This window comes from Syngnathus leptorhynchus, chromosome 16 (genome assembly GCF_054491065.1).
Source record: "Syngnathus leptorhynchus isolate UIUO chromosome 16, UIUO_Slep, whole genome shotgun sequence".
In the NCBI taxonomy this organism is placed as follows: domain Eukaryota; kingdom Metazoa; phylum Chordata; class Actinopteri; order Syngnathiformes; family Syngnathidae; genus Syngnathus; species Syngnathus leptorhynchus.
The window spans coordinates 4,635,267-4,652,578 of NC_141210.1; the positions used below are offsets into that span (position 1 = coordinate 4,635,267).

The 17,312-nt window shown below is 44.2% G+C and overlaps 1 protein-coding gene across 6 annotated transcripts in view; it reads left to right on the top strand.

Moving 5' to 3' along the window:
• Window positions 1–14,333: 14,333 nt before the first annotated feature.
• Window positions 14,334–17,312, top strand: part of bahcc1a (BAH domain and coiled-coil containing 1a) — a 46,684-nt gene continuing 43,705 nt past the window's right edge. For 5 of the 6 annotated variants that reach the window (XM_085933010.1, XM_085933012.1, XM_085933014.1 and 2 more), the window contains exons 1-2: window positions 14,334–14,538; window positions 16,508–16,833. In XM_085933010.1, the coding sequence (XP_085789136.1) occupies window positions 16,662–16,833 (172 nt within the window). In that variant the 5' untranslated portion in view covers window positions 14,334–14,538; window positions 16,508–16,661. Of the gene's footprint in view, window positions 14,539–15,663; window positions 16,834–17,312 lie in introns of those variants that run through there. The other variant, XM_085933011.1, reaches the window with a different exon arrangement.

Below are 17,312 nucleotides of genomic sequence, written 5' to 3' on the forward strand. Positions count from 1 at the left end.
ACAAACAAATGACACAAAATAAATAATTAATCCATCCTTGTATATAAAAATTGAAGGGGGTACAACTTTACAAAAAGTGCTCAAAAAGCTCAGTAGAGGGCAGCACACACTCCCCCCTGTAAACTAATTCAGGAGGCTCTGTGTGAAGGTCTTGTTTGGAGATCATTTCTCTCCCTCTCTTTATCCATACATACACTTTCTATGCAGCACACAGATATGAAGCTGGGCGATGATGAATGACTCAAATCAGTTGAGCGGGGAGGCAGGAGAGAGTTAAATGAACTGTCCGGGTTCCGGGGTCTATGTATGCGCATATATTGTTATATTTTTACTGTGGCCAGCAGAAACAACAAGCGCAAAAACCAAACGGGTTAGTCGTGTCTCCTTTCTATTTGGCCGTGTCCTTTGGGCTCGGATCCTAATCGCACCTCAAAGGCGAGAAGATCTGGGCGACGACAACAAAATTCTTCTATTCATCAGCGTCTGCTTTCACCTTCAACTTGAAAGCTCTGCGAATCGTCTCTAGCCTCCCTTTAAAGTTTCCTCACAGAAACGGGGCCTTCGGTGGTTTTAATATAACCAAAATGTCACGGTGAACGCGATGGAAAGCAGGAGCGAGCTAAATCCGAGCTCCTCTTTGCCAGAACGTGTTTGGGCAGCTGTTGCCTGGCATGAGGCGCCCGTTGGCTTTGGCGTCCATGAGGTCCCGACGCCAAGCCAAACATCTGCTTTGCCTCCTCCCCACCGCCATCTTTTTTGTTTTTTTGCCTCGGTATCAGACGAGAAGGCTCGACCCCCATGTGAAGAATTAATGACCCAGCGCGCACATTAGCGGTGCCCTACTGCCCCCGTCCTGGCTGGCACAAGAAAAAGTCGGGGGCACGGCAGTTGGACAACAAGATTGAGGGTTCAATGTGGGAAGTATTTTGCAAGACGACATTCAAGAGGTGGACTTGAAAGACAATAGTTTTCATACTTCTATTCAGGTTTCGATTCGAAAAATGCGCAAATAGAGACTTAGCATGGCGATTAGCTTTGCTTCGCTAACTTCGACTGAAAATGAAAACATCTTTTTTTTTTTTTTCCTTTTACATTTTTAAAATTGACCACTAATCCCGCAATAAAGGGTTATAACTCACTTTTGGAACTCAAGTGCTTCTAAAAGTACTACTTGAGCTCTGCACCACTTCAAATGTCGACATTCACCTGTTTGAAAAGTCGTAAAAGTGCGACTCGCCGTATGGTTGAGGGCGCAGTTATAGTCGATAAAAAGCTTCTTACGGCTCTTACGACGAGCGTAAAAGTTCGAGGACCTTCTCCACTTGTGTACAAATCCGTCGATGCTGGCCCTGACAATCCTCCTCGCTGGCAACGAGAGCTGGCTAATCTCAGCACAGAGTAGTCTAAACACACAGTTGATACCCCCCCACCCCTCTCATAAAGCACAACGGTCGACTGGCCTTTCTAGAGCCAGCCAGTGTTTCGAAGGCAGCGCTGAGATAACCGACAGGCTTGGCATGCTCGGGTCAGTGTCTCCGCTTCCACTTTACGGCTTGCCCCCCCTACCCCCTTTCCTCCAAGCCTCCGCCTCCCATTCAATTTCACACAATGTGCTCCGGAGACAATGTACAGTAGACTGTTTTCATTGCGCGGCCGAGTCACAGTCAAGGCCTCTATCGATCATCATAAACGTTCGCCCCCAGAAGGCTGAAAGAAAGGCTGAGCGCAGTCTTTTTGTGCCTCGCGTCGCAGAGTTTTACGGCCGGCGTTGGATCCTGTCCCTAAAAACGTGACTCGCTTTTGGAGCAGAAGGGCGCTATTTCAAGCGGGACTCGCATACCAACAATAGGGCCCTAGCTTCTTCTATTACGACATGGTTGTATTTTCAGGAAGCCCCTTGACCTCTGTGCTACCACCTACTGGTCAGTCGTGGCTACTACAACGGACATGGTTTGTAACCTCGCTTTCAACTGACGGCGACTGCGAACCCACTACCGGGGATTGCCGCCTCTCGTAGTCACCGAGGTGCAATTTGTTGCGTTTGGACTATAACTGTCAGGAAGAGATACACTTCCACTTAAATAGCTGCCCATAATCTGCCCATCTCCCCGTATTATCCTAATTGAACCCATGGGCGGCCAGCGCCCATCAATAGCTGAGCTCATCTGCAAATTAATAAAACATGGGCCCTCACCAAATCTATGCCCAAGCTACTTAGAGCCATTGGAGCAGAGCGTTTAGAGTCACCGCCGAAGAAATGGAGGTGCAATAAAGTGTGCGGCCGTGTTGTCTTCTTCTGGCTTATATAACGATTGAATAATTCCTGTTTTAAATACAGTTGTAATCAAGCTTTAACTAAAATAATGGACGCTTTCCTAAGAGTAAATTGTTGGTGCCTCGCCAGTCATGAACCAAACTGCACGTCAGGCCCAGCTTCCAAATGCTGCACTCTGGGCTATTAAAGTTATCATGAAGTCAGGTGAATGATCTGTGGAAGTACAGGATGGCTGCAGTGGGGTGGGGGGGGGGGGGGGGGCCTTTGGACACGGCGTCGATTCGGACCGACACGTTACGTGATGCGGGAGTCAACGAAAGCGCCGCTCATCATCATAAGACCTCCATCTTAATAACAGCGAATCCTGCAGGGCCGTAAAAAGCAGCCAGAGGTTATTAAAGGCATCTATCAAGTCGGCAGTACCGATGATCACCCCTCTGTCGAACGTGAAAGCAAGACCGCGGTGACTAAACGCTTCGCTTTCTCTCTGCCGCGCTAGCAACAACAAAAGCCGAGGGAAGTACAAAGTGCCATTGCAAGGAAGGAAGGAAGGACAAGGAAAACCAAGAAGATAAAAAAAAAGCAAAAGAAAAAAAACCTTTCTCCAAAGAAAACAGTCAGTGCAGGTAATGACACAAACCCATACGACGTTATTTTTTGAATTCTCTGAAAAGATTAGAAGAGGAAAAATACAAGTCCATTTCTCAATTTTTTAGATTTTTTTTCCTCACAATACTTTGAGTGTTGCTTAGAAAACTACGCCTGCATGGAGGCCATATGCGGAGCATGTGTGTTTGCTAACGCTAACGATTTGCCACGATGAGCATGATGTAACAAAGCGTAACGTCAACTTGCATTACTGGAAGTGGAGATCATGCACCAGTGTTGAAAGTTGCCGCGTTGATTAACATAAAATAAAAACGGGACCTCCACTCAGCGCCATTGTCGCCGGCCGTAAAAAGCGAAGCCTCAAAGACATTAAGTGGGCGATTTACGGCCGGCGTATATTTGAAAGGAGGCTCGCTTAAACCTTATGAAGTCTCCCTTTCGCTTTCCTCCCTGTTGCTTCCGAATGCCTACCATTTCCCCGGCTTTATTGTCATTGGCTTTTAAGGCAGTGCGCTCGATAGTTTGCCTTTCAACGCACGGACGGCGCACGAGAACACACACAAAGAAAGCCGAGGGGCGTTCAAAGCGGCGGAGAGAAAAAAAAGAAAAAAAAAAGGGGGGGATTTTCCCGCTCAATGCCGGTGCAGGGGTCACGCGCGGCAGGTTTTAAAGCGTTTCTCCCGGTCCCGGCAGCGGGGAGGGGGGGCATTAATTGATTGTCCGCCTCTTTTTGGTGAAGTGGCTTTATGATGGTTGCTGAAATGCAAGCCGCAGTTGTAGATCAGCAGCGGGCGGGCGTACGTGCTGGAAATCGCCCCCGCACGTTTTAATCTGCCGTCTCCCGGGTTCTCATAACACTTTACAGCTCGATACATCTCATCAGCTTTTACGGGGTCGGCGTCACACAAAAGATCACTTTCCGTTTTTTTTTCTTTTTCTTTCATTCAATCTTTCCGTCAAATTTCTGGCTCTATTTTTTGAAACTTGCCGTCATGTACTAAGAGCTTCTTTGAAACGTAAAGGAGCACATGAACCTATTTGGAATTTTCAAGTTGACATTTATCGGAGTCCAATGCGAAACGTTTTGAATCATTTGATTCTGATTCCTTCCACTTCAACTTCCGACGATTGTTCCTCGTCCAATAAGGTTGTTATCAAAGTTACTCCATTCTACTCATATAAAAAGAAAAGTAGACCGTTGTTGGCTGGTCTGGAGCAGATGGCGCCATCTCCACGCATGGCAACAGCTGGAGTTGAAAACACATCTGCCCCGCTGGGGACGGCGAGCGAGAGCGAGAGAGCCTGACCGCTTTTTTAGCTTTAGCGCTGACCTTCCCCTCGCATGTTTCGATCGGGCTTTGGGAAGGCGGCACCGGCGGGGGTGCTCTTCCACTGTCTGATTCACACACGATGACCTATCAAGCTCGCCCGCGGGGGGGGGGAAGCAAACGTCCGGCCCAATAACGTCGTTCACACTCCCATACACACCGCTGTGTTCTTTGTGCTCCGGCCGCTTTTACCTCCTTTTGTTCTAGACTGCGTCGCTCGCTCGCATGACTTTTATAGATGAGCTCGGGGTATCATTTGTACGGTGACACTCTACCTTTTTATTCCAGCCATGTTTGCACAGGTGTACTTGATTTGTTTCATTGTGTGAACGCTGAGCATTTATAAATGACTGCAAACCATTTGGCAGTCACGAAGTTGTCTACTTCCCGATTTTTGTAGGATGAAAAACTCCTTTGGGAGCCAACGAGCGCGACTCCCTCCATCACCTTCCGCCGCCATACATCTCACTTGGGCCCTGGCCCGTTTTGCCATCAATCTGCTGTCGGTCTCGTCTAATGAACTCATTAAGCAATGGCGGACGCTGATAAGAACCGCAGCGGCGATACGCTACGGCGTAAAGACGAGAGCGATCGGCGCTCTTTCTGTTTTCGACTTCGCCGCTGTAAACGCTTTGTCGTTACGCGACTGGCACATCTGTTGTGTTCTTTTTATTGCGTGTGAAATTGCTCATTACGGCGGTTCTCTTTTCAGCGTGGGCTTAAACGTGTCCGTATTTCACGCGCGTGCTCGTTTCCACGGCGGCATTATGGCGGCCATTCAAAAATAAAGGTGATGTGTTACAAGTCGGCCTGGAAGTCTTTAAGTTTTATGTGCGTGCTTCTTGCGACTGGTGAGGGATTTACAAGCTGCCAAATCTACAATGTACATTGTACAGTGATTTTTTTTAATATTCTGCCTTTTGCAAAAAGTTGGTTGAATCCTTACAACTCAGATGTGAAACATTTTGTAATTCCCTTGATAAAAAATTTGCAGACATTGTTATTTTACATCCATTTTTCCTGACTTCCTATCAAGATATAACACACCAGATTGATTCTTATTCATGTTTTAATTAAGAAAATGGAGTGTCTCAATGTTTTGGAAATTAAGACGACGAGAAGGATTTTGAGCTTTACGCTTTAAAACGTGCTGCCGTTATCCTGAACATAACTGACGGCAGCTGCTAATGAACAGCGCAGCCCATCAATACGCGTACATCAACCAATTTAATGGCCCAATCCCATCCAGTGAAGTTTTTATTCTCAATCCTGCCCGTAATCTAACGGCCTTTGAACGTCTGCCACCCCCCCCCCTTTGGCAGACATTTGGATCTCATTGAACGCGTTTACATCCTGCGCAAATTGAAAACACATGGCGGTCCGACCCACCTGGTTATGATCAACTACCGAGTTGGGAAGACGACGACAAAGCGGAGCGAGGCTCGAGAACACCTTTTTGATACTACGAACGGCTCCCGTTTAGTTACGCTTGGTTTCATTTGTTTCATACATTTCCAATTGACTGGCTGGCCGAGACGTTTCGCCACAAGGGGGAGTGTGGCAATACACAATGTTAGTTAGATCAACATATATTTTTTTTTAATTTTAGCAGTGAGGAATTTGTTTCATTTGTTTCAAAGGGGAAAAAATGACTTGAGCTATAGTTAGGGTTCAGCACAATAGGACCATAAACTCCCAGTGGGATTTATTGTGGTCATCTCCAACTGTGCATTTGTTGTTGTTCTTCAGGATTTGTCTTTTAGTCCTCAAACTTTGATGGCACCATCATTTTCCCATGGATGCCACTGAAGATTATACAGCATAAAAAGTTTGGTGAAAAGAAACTAATCCATCAAGTGGACAGCAAATGTCCTCCAAACTTTATATCCCATGATGCCCCCCCCCCCCCCCCCTGATGAGATTCTGCTTGTTGTTCCTAAAAGAATTCAGTAATATTTGCCATCACATGGTCAGTATAAATAATCTAAGTGCTGCACTTTACCGCGTGGAGAGAATGTGTGGAGCCTCCGTTGAGTGCACGTTGTTAATGGGGGCATCGGAGAACAAGATGACCTTCATTGGCCCCGCCCCCACCCCCTGCGATCCCTCCGTGCCCCATCTCACGCCACATCTGCTTTGACCATCTCCATCCCCCCGCCAGCACCTCATCAATCCCGCGTGTCATCGTTGCCACACTCGCGCCTATTGCCAAAGTAACCCGTGACACGGAGATGTGAAAAAATGATGAATGGATTTTTCCCGGACGGGAAGCGGCGTCGAGGAGGAGGAGAAGGCGCCCCACCCAAACGCATCTCTCCCAAATCCATTTTTCACTCGCTTGCCTCAGCCACATTTCTGTTATCCGTTAACCGAGTGGTCCTGTTCCACAAATATACTCCTCCAAAAATAGGGCTGCGTTTTTTTTTCTTTTCTGAGGACGTTGGGTCCCCACAATGTTTTTTTTCTGGAAGAACCGCCCAGCGCTGTATTTGATCCGTTTGTGCTACGTGGACGACTCCGGCGCGTTTTATCGACGCCATTCCTTCACATCTGTCCATTTTCTTTAGCGCTTGTCCCCATCTGACTTTGGGATGTCTTATACAATCGAAAGCACATACAGCCATTCATACTTAAATCAACACCCAAAGGACAATTTAGAGTTGTTCATGGACAAGAACATTTTGTTTAGAAGAAAAATCCCAAGCCTGCATTGGCATCATTTCTCATGTTTGTGTCCAAACACGCATTTTCTACACGCCGTGTCGGCAATATTTGTGGAATTTGTCATGGTGGGAATGCATCACTGCTGTGGGTTTCACACTCGCGTTGTAGTGGAGAATGTGTCACTTTTTCCCCCATATTAAATTCTCGGGAGGTCTCCTAAAATAGCAGACATATACGAAACCAAAATGTTCTGGGGGGGAAAATATAGCTAAAAAAAATATGGGTAACAAATCTGGTGAGATTTCAGCAGGCTACTTTTTTTTTTTAACTAGGCCTATCACTCGCATTTCAAAATTTCACCGGGCATCCATGGCAATCACAGATTACCACGCTTTCCCAAACTGTTCATCCATTCCTCAAATCTGAATCAACTAGGAAATTCCAAAATGGAACTTGCCCAAAACGAGAAAGCGGACCCAAATGTTTTCGACTTCCTTCGTGTCTCTTCAGACTGAAACCCTTGGCCCACCCCCCACCCGCAATAATCAACTGTATGACTAATTAGGCAACGGCTTCAGCCGTAATTAATAAACATCCTCTTTTAATTACATGGAGCTTTTCTTGAGATCATTTGTTGTGGTTGGGGTTTTTTTTCCCGGCGCCTTTTAAAAACAATCCTCGATGGAACCACGCCGCGTCTCTGACATCAATTATATCAAATAAGACAAAGTGCTCTTGTTAAAACCACGCCGCCGACACTACACACAAACAAATAATCAATGAAAAAAAGCATCAGGTAAAACACATTTTTCCGACTCTTGTATTTCATTTCATCTAACCGGTATTATTTCCACGGGCAAACTCGCCTTGCTTGTATGACCAAGACGAACAATGGCAAAGTCCCGTTTCATCCTTTATGACACGTCTGGAATTTGTAATGATTTTAATTAGGAAAGGTGCAGTTGGCAACGCTGACACTCCAGGGGGCCCGAAGCCAATTAAAAATATGTGCTGATCAAACAGCCGGCCCTCACTAAGCATGCACCGCTGTCCTCCACCCCCCCTCGCCGCCCTCCCCCCACCAGTGCCTTGTGCTCCCACCAAACAAGCAGCAACACAGATCTGGTTCAAGGTTCAGCTGCTCCTATTAGCCACACATTACGGAGGGCAACGGCCAGCCAGTGGAAGTCCCGGAAGAGAAATCTTCAGAATCACAATCAAACGCCTGTGAGAAAATGTCACGCGGCCACAGAGGTTCCTTTTGATTCCCCCGTCCACGCTCACAAGAGACCCGGTTGAGCCCCAAGCCCCCCCCCCCGCCTCACACTTCCTTCTATGACAAATGAGAGTGACAATCCAAGCTGGTATTAATTACCGACAGGCCAGAAATTGCAAATCCAAAAAAAGCCAGATATATTTTCCGAATGTTGGTATTCCTGAAGAATCGTCCATCTCTGTCACATCTCCTGGCCGCTATGAAGTCCCTCCTCCCTTTCCATCATTAGGCTGCTCCGTCTCTGCTGATTAATGACACTAATGACCGTGCGCAGCCAGTCACTCCGTCACATTCCGCCTTGTGGCCGGGGACGTTCGACGTGTCCTCCTGCCTCGAGACGCTTCAACTCACTTCAAGTCCTCCGCGTATGTGCGTGTAAAGTTTATTTTTATTTTTATTTCTTATCCTTGTTGCCCCTGAGTTGACCCCGATTGATGTAATCTAACCACCAAGGGGTAGATAGGACATCGAATTTAATTGGACAAGTGCATGCAAAAAAACCAACAACATTCTTGTCACCCAAACATATTTGTCTTAGCGCAACACACGGGAAGTTGTTTTGTTTTTAGGAGCTCCCTGGCTCGTTTTTCACAATCCCTACACACTTGTCACTGTACATAAACCACAGCATGCGCCGTAAGCCAGCCGCTTCTCCTCCGAGGCTTTTTTAGCCCGCGCCTGCGCCGCAACATCTGAATCCAAGAATCTCTTTTGTTTTTGTTTTTTTTTTAGTCGTCTAGTTACCAGGCAGCCTTTTAACTTTGCTTAAAACCATAACTCGGTAAACGGTGGAAAAAAACGGTAATGCTTAACAAAACTAAAAGGGAAAATATTAGCAAAAATCTGACACAAAAAAAATCATTGCCTACATTTTTTTTTTCTAAGAAAATAATAGAAGAATCTGTCGAATAAATGAAGTAAATCACATATGGTATTAGAAATAATCGGTTCCAGGTCACTGACCAAAAAAGTTTAGTGTCGACTAAAGTGTAAAAAACAAACAAAATGCAGGCCAATATAAAACTTAACTGGAAAAGGACTTGAAGTAACATTTCAGCATTCGATATCTATTGTGGGGTAGAAAGAAAGAAAGAAAAATGGATCCTACGTCTGAACAAATCGGGCCAATGTTTTTGTTGGGCTGCATAATCGGAGCGCGCGCCAAGTGATTTAAAACGCATCAATCTTGAGCGCAAAAACTGGGACGTGAGGCTTTCCTCTGCTACTATGCACACCCCAAAAAATCTCCTTCCACACCACAACCATTAATCCAAATAAATAAAAAAAAAGTAACAGGTGGCGCTGGAACACCTAACCACAAAACCATTTGCGTAAAAAGCTGACAAAACACCGACGAGGAATTACTGTACTAACAGTTATGTTTCAATATGACGCCTGATGATACAGCAATTAAAACGTTTACATTGTAGCGATATGTTTGCAATAGCGAGTCACCTTGGAATCACAACAACGGAAGCGCTTGTCTTTTGTGGCAAACAGGAAATGGGAATCCCCGCACTTTCCCCACAGAGGCTAAAATGCAACCTGCTTCAGATGGAAGAATGCAAACCTGTTGACAGGCTCGCCGCGGGCCTGCAGCAGGAGGAAGGGCAAAGGTGACACATTGTGGGGAGTTGCAGAGAAATGACAAATTTTAAGTCGACGAAAGAGGAATGCGGGCAAACAAGTTGGAGTGATGAACATTGGAATGAAATGTCTACAAAATACGTATACTCTAATAGTTTCGACGCCGTAGCTGTGGCGCAACGGCCGAGTGGTTCTGGAGTTAAAAAAGCCCATACCCATTCACCGGCCCGTTATGCTATCAAAGGAGTGAACGTGTTCTTGCTTCAAGCTGTTCATTAACACTTCACGTTGAAGTTTACTTACATTTTAAACTCACAATTACACATTGTAATTTTTAAACTACCTAGCTTAATGCTAATGCAAAACGCTGGAGCTAGCCAACAAGCATCGATGTCGCCATGTTTACATTTCTTTGCGTTGGAACACAAACGGTGCAGCAACAGGTCAAAAAAAGAAATTGGGTAAAAATGATCATTCTTGGATATTAAAGTGCTGAAGCGCATTTGCTAAACAAACCGGCAGCAACTATCAAGCCACAGGAACACTATGTGGAAAGACTAGCAAAACTATTTGTTCATCACAGTCTGCCTCAACTCTTCCACCAGAACGATTCTTTCTATTTTGCTTTAAACACAACTTTCACTTGTCATGAACTACAATAGTAATAAATGCCCTCTCCCATCTGCGGTTGAGTAAACACGTGCCCTCAGTATCTTTCGCCAGCAGTCTGAGCGAATAATATCAAATAATCCGTATATGATCAAATATAATGTCTGAACTGGCTGGCGAGAGTGACATGTGTGGGTTTGTTTTGAACAAAAGCGGAAATCTTGATCCACAAAATGTCATCAAGCGCTTTTGTGCTCTTAATGCTTAATCCTTTTTTGGGTAGGATGATTATTTTTGGTGTTTTTTTTAAACCCCAAAAGATAAGCCGCCCTGTGAATAAAAATGTCTGCTGTGGTGTCCCACTTTTTTATTTATTGAGGACATAAAGGCGAAAGGGCTGCACGGTTTGTCCATCTTGAACGTGTTCGAAGGCCGTCTGTCCTGTTGTGGATGTGGGCGGGATGAAGGCGCTGTCAATCATCAACACTTTATTGATCAAGGACAATCCTCCTTGTAAAACTGCCTTTTTTTTACTTTTACAAGTCACTCAACCAGCGTTAATTATCACGCAGGTTGTCCTGTATAAATTGTAAGATACATTTTACATTGTTCATTTTTTTTCTAAACATTTTTTAAATTAATCAACCGCCCCTTTAAAAAATAATCCGTATTAAAATGTATGGCTTTTTTTTTTATTTAGCTTCATTCATAAACACATAATTGCAGTCGAGGTTATTTCAAATTTATGACTTTTATAATTAATGCTTCACCTTTGTTAAAATGTGCAGTAATAAAAGGCAGTGTGGATTTTTTGTGGTAAATTCATATGGGTCATGTGATCAGGAAAGATTTTTTCAAAAACTCTTCTCATTATTTAGTGGCACATGTTTAAAATGTAACTTCTTCCAAATGTATATTAATAATTGGTATTGTATATTTGTAGTGGAATATTCATTAATTTTAAACCATTTTACAATATTTTTGGTAGTTCATATGGCAAGCACTGTGTTTATACTTTGTGTGTAATAGTAAAGGGCAGTGTGTATTTTTAGTGGGGTGCTCATAAATGAGGGGAATTAAAATATGTGTTTATTTGGTGGTGGCCAACATTAGCATTACATTTCTACTGGATTTCAAAATACGGGCAATGTGTATGCGGTGACAATAGTACAAAATGTAACAAAAACAAAAGAGTGACATAAAAAGGAAATTTTAATAAATGTGGAATATTTGATAGTACATGTGAATGACTTTTTCTTTTACCATAAATCTTGGAATTTGATTGCAGAAATAATGAGAAATAAAAAAAAACCACACATTTATTTTCTTAAATGTACTGTTTATATTCTTTGATTTGTTAAGATTAAAAGACACATTAAGACTACGATATTGACGCAGATCTTTTTTTTTTCTTTCTATCTCCAATGAGTGGGTGCTGACAATGGGAGAAGTGGCAGGCTTGAACGATCGCGCGCGCGCACACGTCGTTCGCGTCGTCTTTTCCCGAACTCACCGTGCAACCACCCACCCCCCTTTTCCTTTCCACCCCCAAACCGCAAATGTGCAAATTATTTACTTGTGAGCAATTACCGAGTGTTGTTTTTATTCTACCGCACCAGCCAGCCCACTGCGACAAACCTCATGCATGCCGCAGCCGCACGCGAAAACACGCAGAAATGTTTCCATGCGCGTCGTCTTCACTTAAAAACAACAACGATCCACGCACGACAAGCTTGCAACGATTTTCGGTGCAGATTTCGGTGGCAGGAACAGCTCCATTATTGCTCATATCCACGCTATCGTTCCCCCCCTCGCTCTGCAGTAGATTCCCTTTGATTCACGCTTGACTCGTTTGGCTTCAGGGCCAACGGGGGTCCGCCTTTGGATGGGTGGGGGGGTGGAGGGCGCCTTGAAACAGCCCCCCCTCTTATCCCTTTTCATCATCTACTCCAGGGACGCCTTGAAACCGCCTGGACAGTTATTGCCTTTTTTCTGCAGGCAGTCCAATGCGGACTGGCCATTAGCCAATCAGAGGCTTGTTTACATTCTGGTGACTGACAATACGATGGAGGCGCGCCAGCCAATCAGCAGCGCCGGTGTACACACGCACACACAAAACGTTCCGTTTGTAAATATTCAAATGTATGGATGGATGTGTATTTATCCAATTATTTACTGAATCACGTTTTATTGGGTGATTAAATAAACAAAATTGGCCTCATGAAGAATGTTTTCCCAACAGTTCCCAAAAAGAAATTTATCATTGACAAAATAAGTGTTTTTCTTTTACCGGGCTAACTCGTAGGTAATATGTTTTAAACTGCAATAAGACCTGAAAATATATCACCCAATATTTTGAGATCGTTTCAGTTAAATAGCACATATTTATAAATTATATTTATGTTGAATCCCCTCTGTGCTTATTTTGGCGGACTTTGCACTCCAGGTTAGACCCACGTGTCAAAACTGCAATAAAATATGTTTTTAAAAAAAGGCTCCATTCACAAGAATCCGACAAGCAGAAATGTGTAGAAACACTTTTCCGTGTTGTTTTATGAATACAAATAAAACAAGAGTCTAATAGAAAGAACCGCATCTGGTCTGACTTGATGCTGATTTTTAAAGTGCCGTGCAATTGGAAGCCTCTTCTATAAAAGTCATGTAAAACGGAACGTAAACACTACTGCAAGTGTGTATGACGCCGCGCAAAAACAAACAACAACACGTAATAGCAATCATTGATTGGAGCCGCGCTTCACTCGGCGACTCGCCTTAGGCTGGCGGCTTTCGAAACCTGCTGTGGAATAAAAACGAGTGCTGAGATGGAAGCACGGGAAGTGAAGACGAATATGTCACAGCGATACTCAAGTATAACGTGACACAAAGTAGCTCTGAGAGGGGATGACGTCGCAACAATCGGATTCAAAGTTCATTGGTGCGTTGGTAGGATAATTCAAAATCTACAACCTGTTGATGAAGAAAGACGAAGATGCATTGCTGGCCAAACATTTAGCTGTTACGAAGCACGTCAGCAACAGCAGCTTTCGTCATGTGGCCAATTATTGGAATGTATTCGTAAAACCTGTGATTAGTCAATTTAAATCATTAAACGTCGACTAGTCGGTTCAACTCCTAATTCCCAAGTCAAATGTAGGATTTGCATCACCCGCATGAATTTGCGCCTCGGGTGTGTCCACACTTACGAGCACTGTTTGCAACCCTTTGCATTGAAATGCTAACGCTGCCATTTCAAAAAACTTACGATTTGATAGGATTTGAATTGTTTACATTTTCAGGCTCCAGAAAACTGTTGTCATGTAAACGAGCGGCTAAAACGACCCACTTTTCCCCCTTTAAAAACGACCTTGTGTGAACGACCAGTAGATCTCAACACAACAGGGCCAGATATGCAAAGTTACATTCGCTTTTTAAATTGCTGTCAGTTTTGATATTACTTTCGAATTATTGTATGTTTAAAACTGCTAAAAACAAAACTGGGTGGGGGGTGGGGTCAGCCCAGCCCCAGGCATCCCCCGAATCCTCCTCTACCTAACCGAATAAAAATTTTGAATGGGTAGCAAAATTACTTTGGTCGGTCAATACACCAGATGCATTAAATGTTCCATCTGCTATAAGATATATGGCAGCGAGATATCGGCACACACAACGCACAAGCATCAATCATTTTTAGGGGGCATCGCACTCATGTGCTGGCCCCTGGCATCCACTGTGCCTTGCACGCCCCTGTCTTGCATACAAGCATTGTGAACAAAAGCATCCTGTGCTTTAAATCTGCCGCTTTCCTCCGAGTAGATCAGCCAAAGCCACGCGCGATTGGCTTGCGCCATCGACCAATCACAGGCCTCGCTGCTTATTAGCATGCAGGGATCCAACCAATGGCAGCGCGTGTTTACCCTGCGCGCGGGCGCCAGGCACGCAGTTGCACCGGGAGAGAAAAGCGCCGCTCGGAAGGTCGGAGGCGCGATCGAGCCAGGCCGGAAGCGTCCCAGTCCCCGCTGCATCCCGACTCCGAGGCACCTCTCATGGACATACCGGAGCCGCTCGGCCGGACTGCCTCTGTTTGAACGCTTCACCGCTACTTTCAATGGGCGTCGCATTTTTGCCTAGAGTTTCACCTCCAGCGACTTGTGCGATTTTAATTCATTCGTATGCAGGAATTTAACAGGCCAGTAAGTAGTGCTTCTTATATTATTGTTTTATGCTGTCTGAAAATAATTGAAAGGAAAAAAATACAGGGCAAGCTTCCCGTCGTTTTATTGCATAATCGGCTGTTTTTATCTTTCTAAAATCCAAATGTGACGTGTAATAGTCTAAAATAAACAGGATGCGTGGGCTTCACATTGGAGAGAAAATATGAATTAATACAACGAACTGAAAATTGCATTCTTAAATAGTAAAATGTCATTCTTATGATTGTTTGACTTCCTTAACATTCAGATCTAAATAAATGTTTGTCACCATGCATTTAATTATTATTATCACTGGCGTATTGTTTTTCAATTAAATGTATTTATTTAATGGTTTTTTCTTCAAAGATATCTAAAAATTTAGGTATCTTTAATATAGTTACTAAATGTGTAAAAAGAAAATATCGGTTGCTGTGATCAGAAAAGTCGAAACTGTAGCAGCAAATCATGCTCCTGCCTCTCCCCAGCCGAGGTGCGCTCACGCTCGGCCGGCATTGTCGCGAAGGAGCGCCTGTCTCCGCAGCTCGGTCTGAGCCATAAACAAAAAAAAAACTACCCTATAATTAGATTTATTATCACCCCTTTTACTAATATGCGACAAAATTGTCAGCAATTTAATTAATTATGTTAAACTGCGTCGAATATTTTTACGTTGATAAACAAATTGATCAATTTCTCGACGTTTCGGAGCTGCACATTTAAGGCGAAATGAAAAAATCGCGGAACAAAAAAAAATTCGACTATTTGTAGATTTGCAGCATTTCAACAGCGTATTTAGCAGAAAAGTCGATGACGTGTTTAGACGCGCCAGCATGGCGGGCTAATGGCTGCATGCAAAGCCGAGACAAAGGCAGCTGACGGGCGGCCATTCGCCTCCAATGAGACCCCCCCTCTCCTCGTTCCTCTACCTCCCTTACAATCTCAGCTGTCATGTTTGCAGTGGCCATTTTCTTGACTCTTTTGCGCATATAAGCCGCATGTGCTTGCACGGTAGCTCACTACACGTTGCCTTCCTTTCATCATGTTTTCGACTACGTGGGAGATTTTTATTGTTGTGGATGAAGCACACGACACAGGAGCTGCGTGTGTATGTGTGTGTGTGTGCGTGTTTGTCATGCATGGGAGGAGGTGGAGGGGCTTGCATGCAGGAGGTTCAGGGGCACATAAATTACAAGCGATATTTATACTATATTGTTCAATTAAATGTACTGTGGTCATCCTGCTGGGCGCAAACGTGTTTTTATACATGGAAATGTGATTATAGCTCTAGTGGATTGTGTATATATTTTTGCTAATTTATTCACAATTTTATTTCTCTGCTGTGCAAAAATGTCCAAATGTAATAGCGAGAATAATAAAACGTGCTTCTCTTGATGTCCCGATGTCATCTAAGTCTTGTGCATGGTTAGAGTGGACCAGAATGCACACGTGCGCGCGCACACACACGCGCACGCACGCACACACTGAGAGGTTGATGACGCATCTTTGAATTTAAATGTCATGTATCTTTTCACGTGACTGTTTCTAAAATCTTGCAATTAGGGACTGACTGATTTAGCGTTGCAATTCTTCATTTCTTATTTAATCAATTTATTTAAAACACTAGGTGGTATCACTGCAAAACGTGACAATTAAATCAGCACAGAGGAGACAATAGAACGAGGACGCACGAAGGGTTCAAGGTATATTTGCGAAAATGTGCTTGTTTAAGACCAAATAACGAGCGAGGGGGACGGCTGGAAATAGAAACGTGCAGTGGAGCGAAGCTTGACCGGGGAAGGCACGCTCAAGTCGGCATGATCAATAGAGCAGGGCCCGTTAGGATCTCCACTCAAAGAAAAAGAAGAGGGGAATCTCAAGCAGTCTAAATTCAATGAAGCGCCACTAATGTCTTGTTTTGTACTCGCCTCGCATCATTTTGCTTTCATTTTTTTTGTTTTTTTCTGGGCAGAAAAGATGATCCGGAGCGACGTTTTCTGCTGCATGAGCCCCGCGATCGACTGAATGCAACACACGCAACCGCAGGAGAGGATTATTATATGGGCTGCGTTTGATTTTCCTCACCGGGCCCCATCCGGATTGCGGATTATTGGACATTGTCGGGAATGGAAGGACGGGACTTCGCGGCTCCAGCCCACCTCCTCTCGGAGCGGGGCGCCCTGGTGCATCGAGCCACCTCTCGGATCGCCCCCTCCGGCCACAGCTCCGTGCAGCACGCCGGTCACTTCCCCGCGGGGAAGTACTACCCGTCACACATACCGATGGCTCCCCACTCAGGTTAGTCCACCGAGCCTAACTCTTATTCATGCGTGTGCAGGTTGGTGCAGCGCAACACTCATGGTGCTGAATTAAAAATAAATAAATAAATAAATAAATAAATAAATAAATAAATAAAAAATATCAATGCATACAGGGAGTGGCTGTTGACACGTTGACTTCTCAAATAGCAGCTAATGTATCATGTTTTTTGTTGTTCGGAAGTCCTTTAGTTAAATGTAATATCTTTTTAATACTTTTTTAAAAACCTAAACCCAGCACTCCGCCAACTTTGACAGATAAACCTTTCAACACAAGAATAAAATGAAATACCTCGTAAAAACGCAACGCAATACCTTTTAATGGCCTTCATTTTTGCAATTTTCTTTTACTACCTTTGAATACTTTTTAAAATCCAACAGTGAGCAGCGGCAGCAGTTATGATTGTTTGATACCAATAATATCGCGATACAGCAACTGCGTGATAATCGATCTATGTT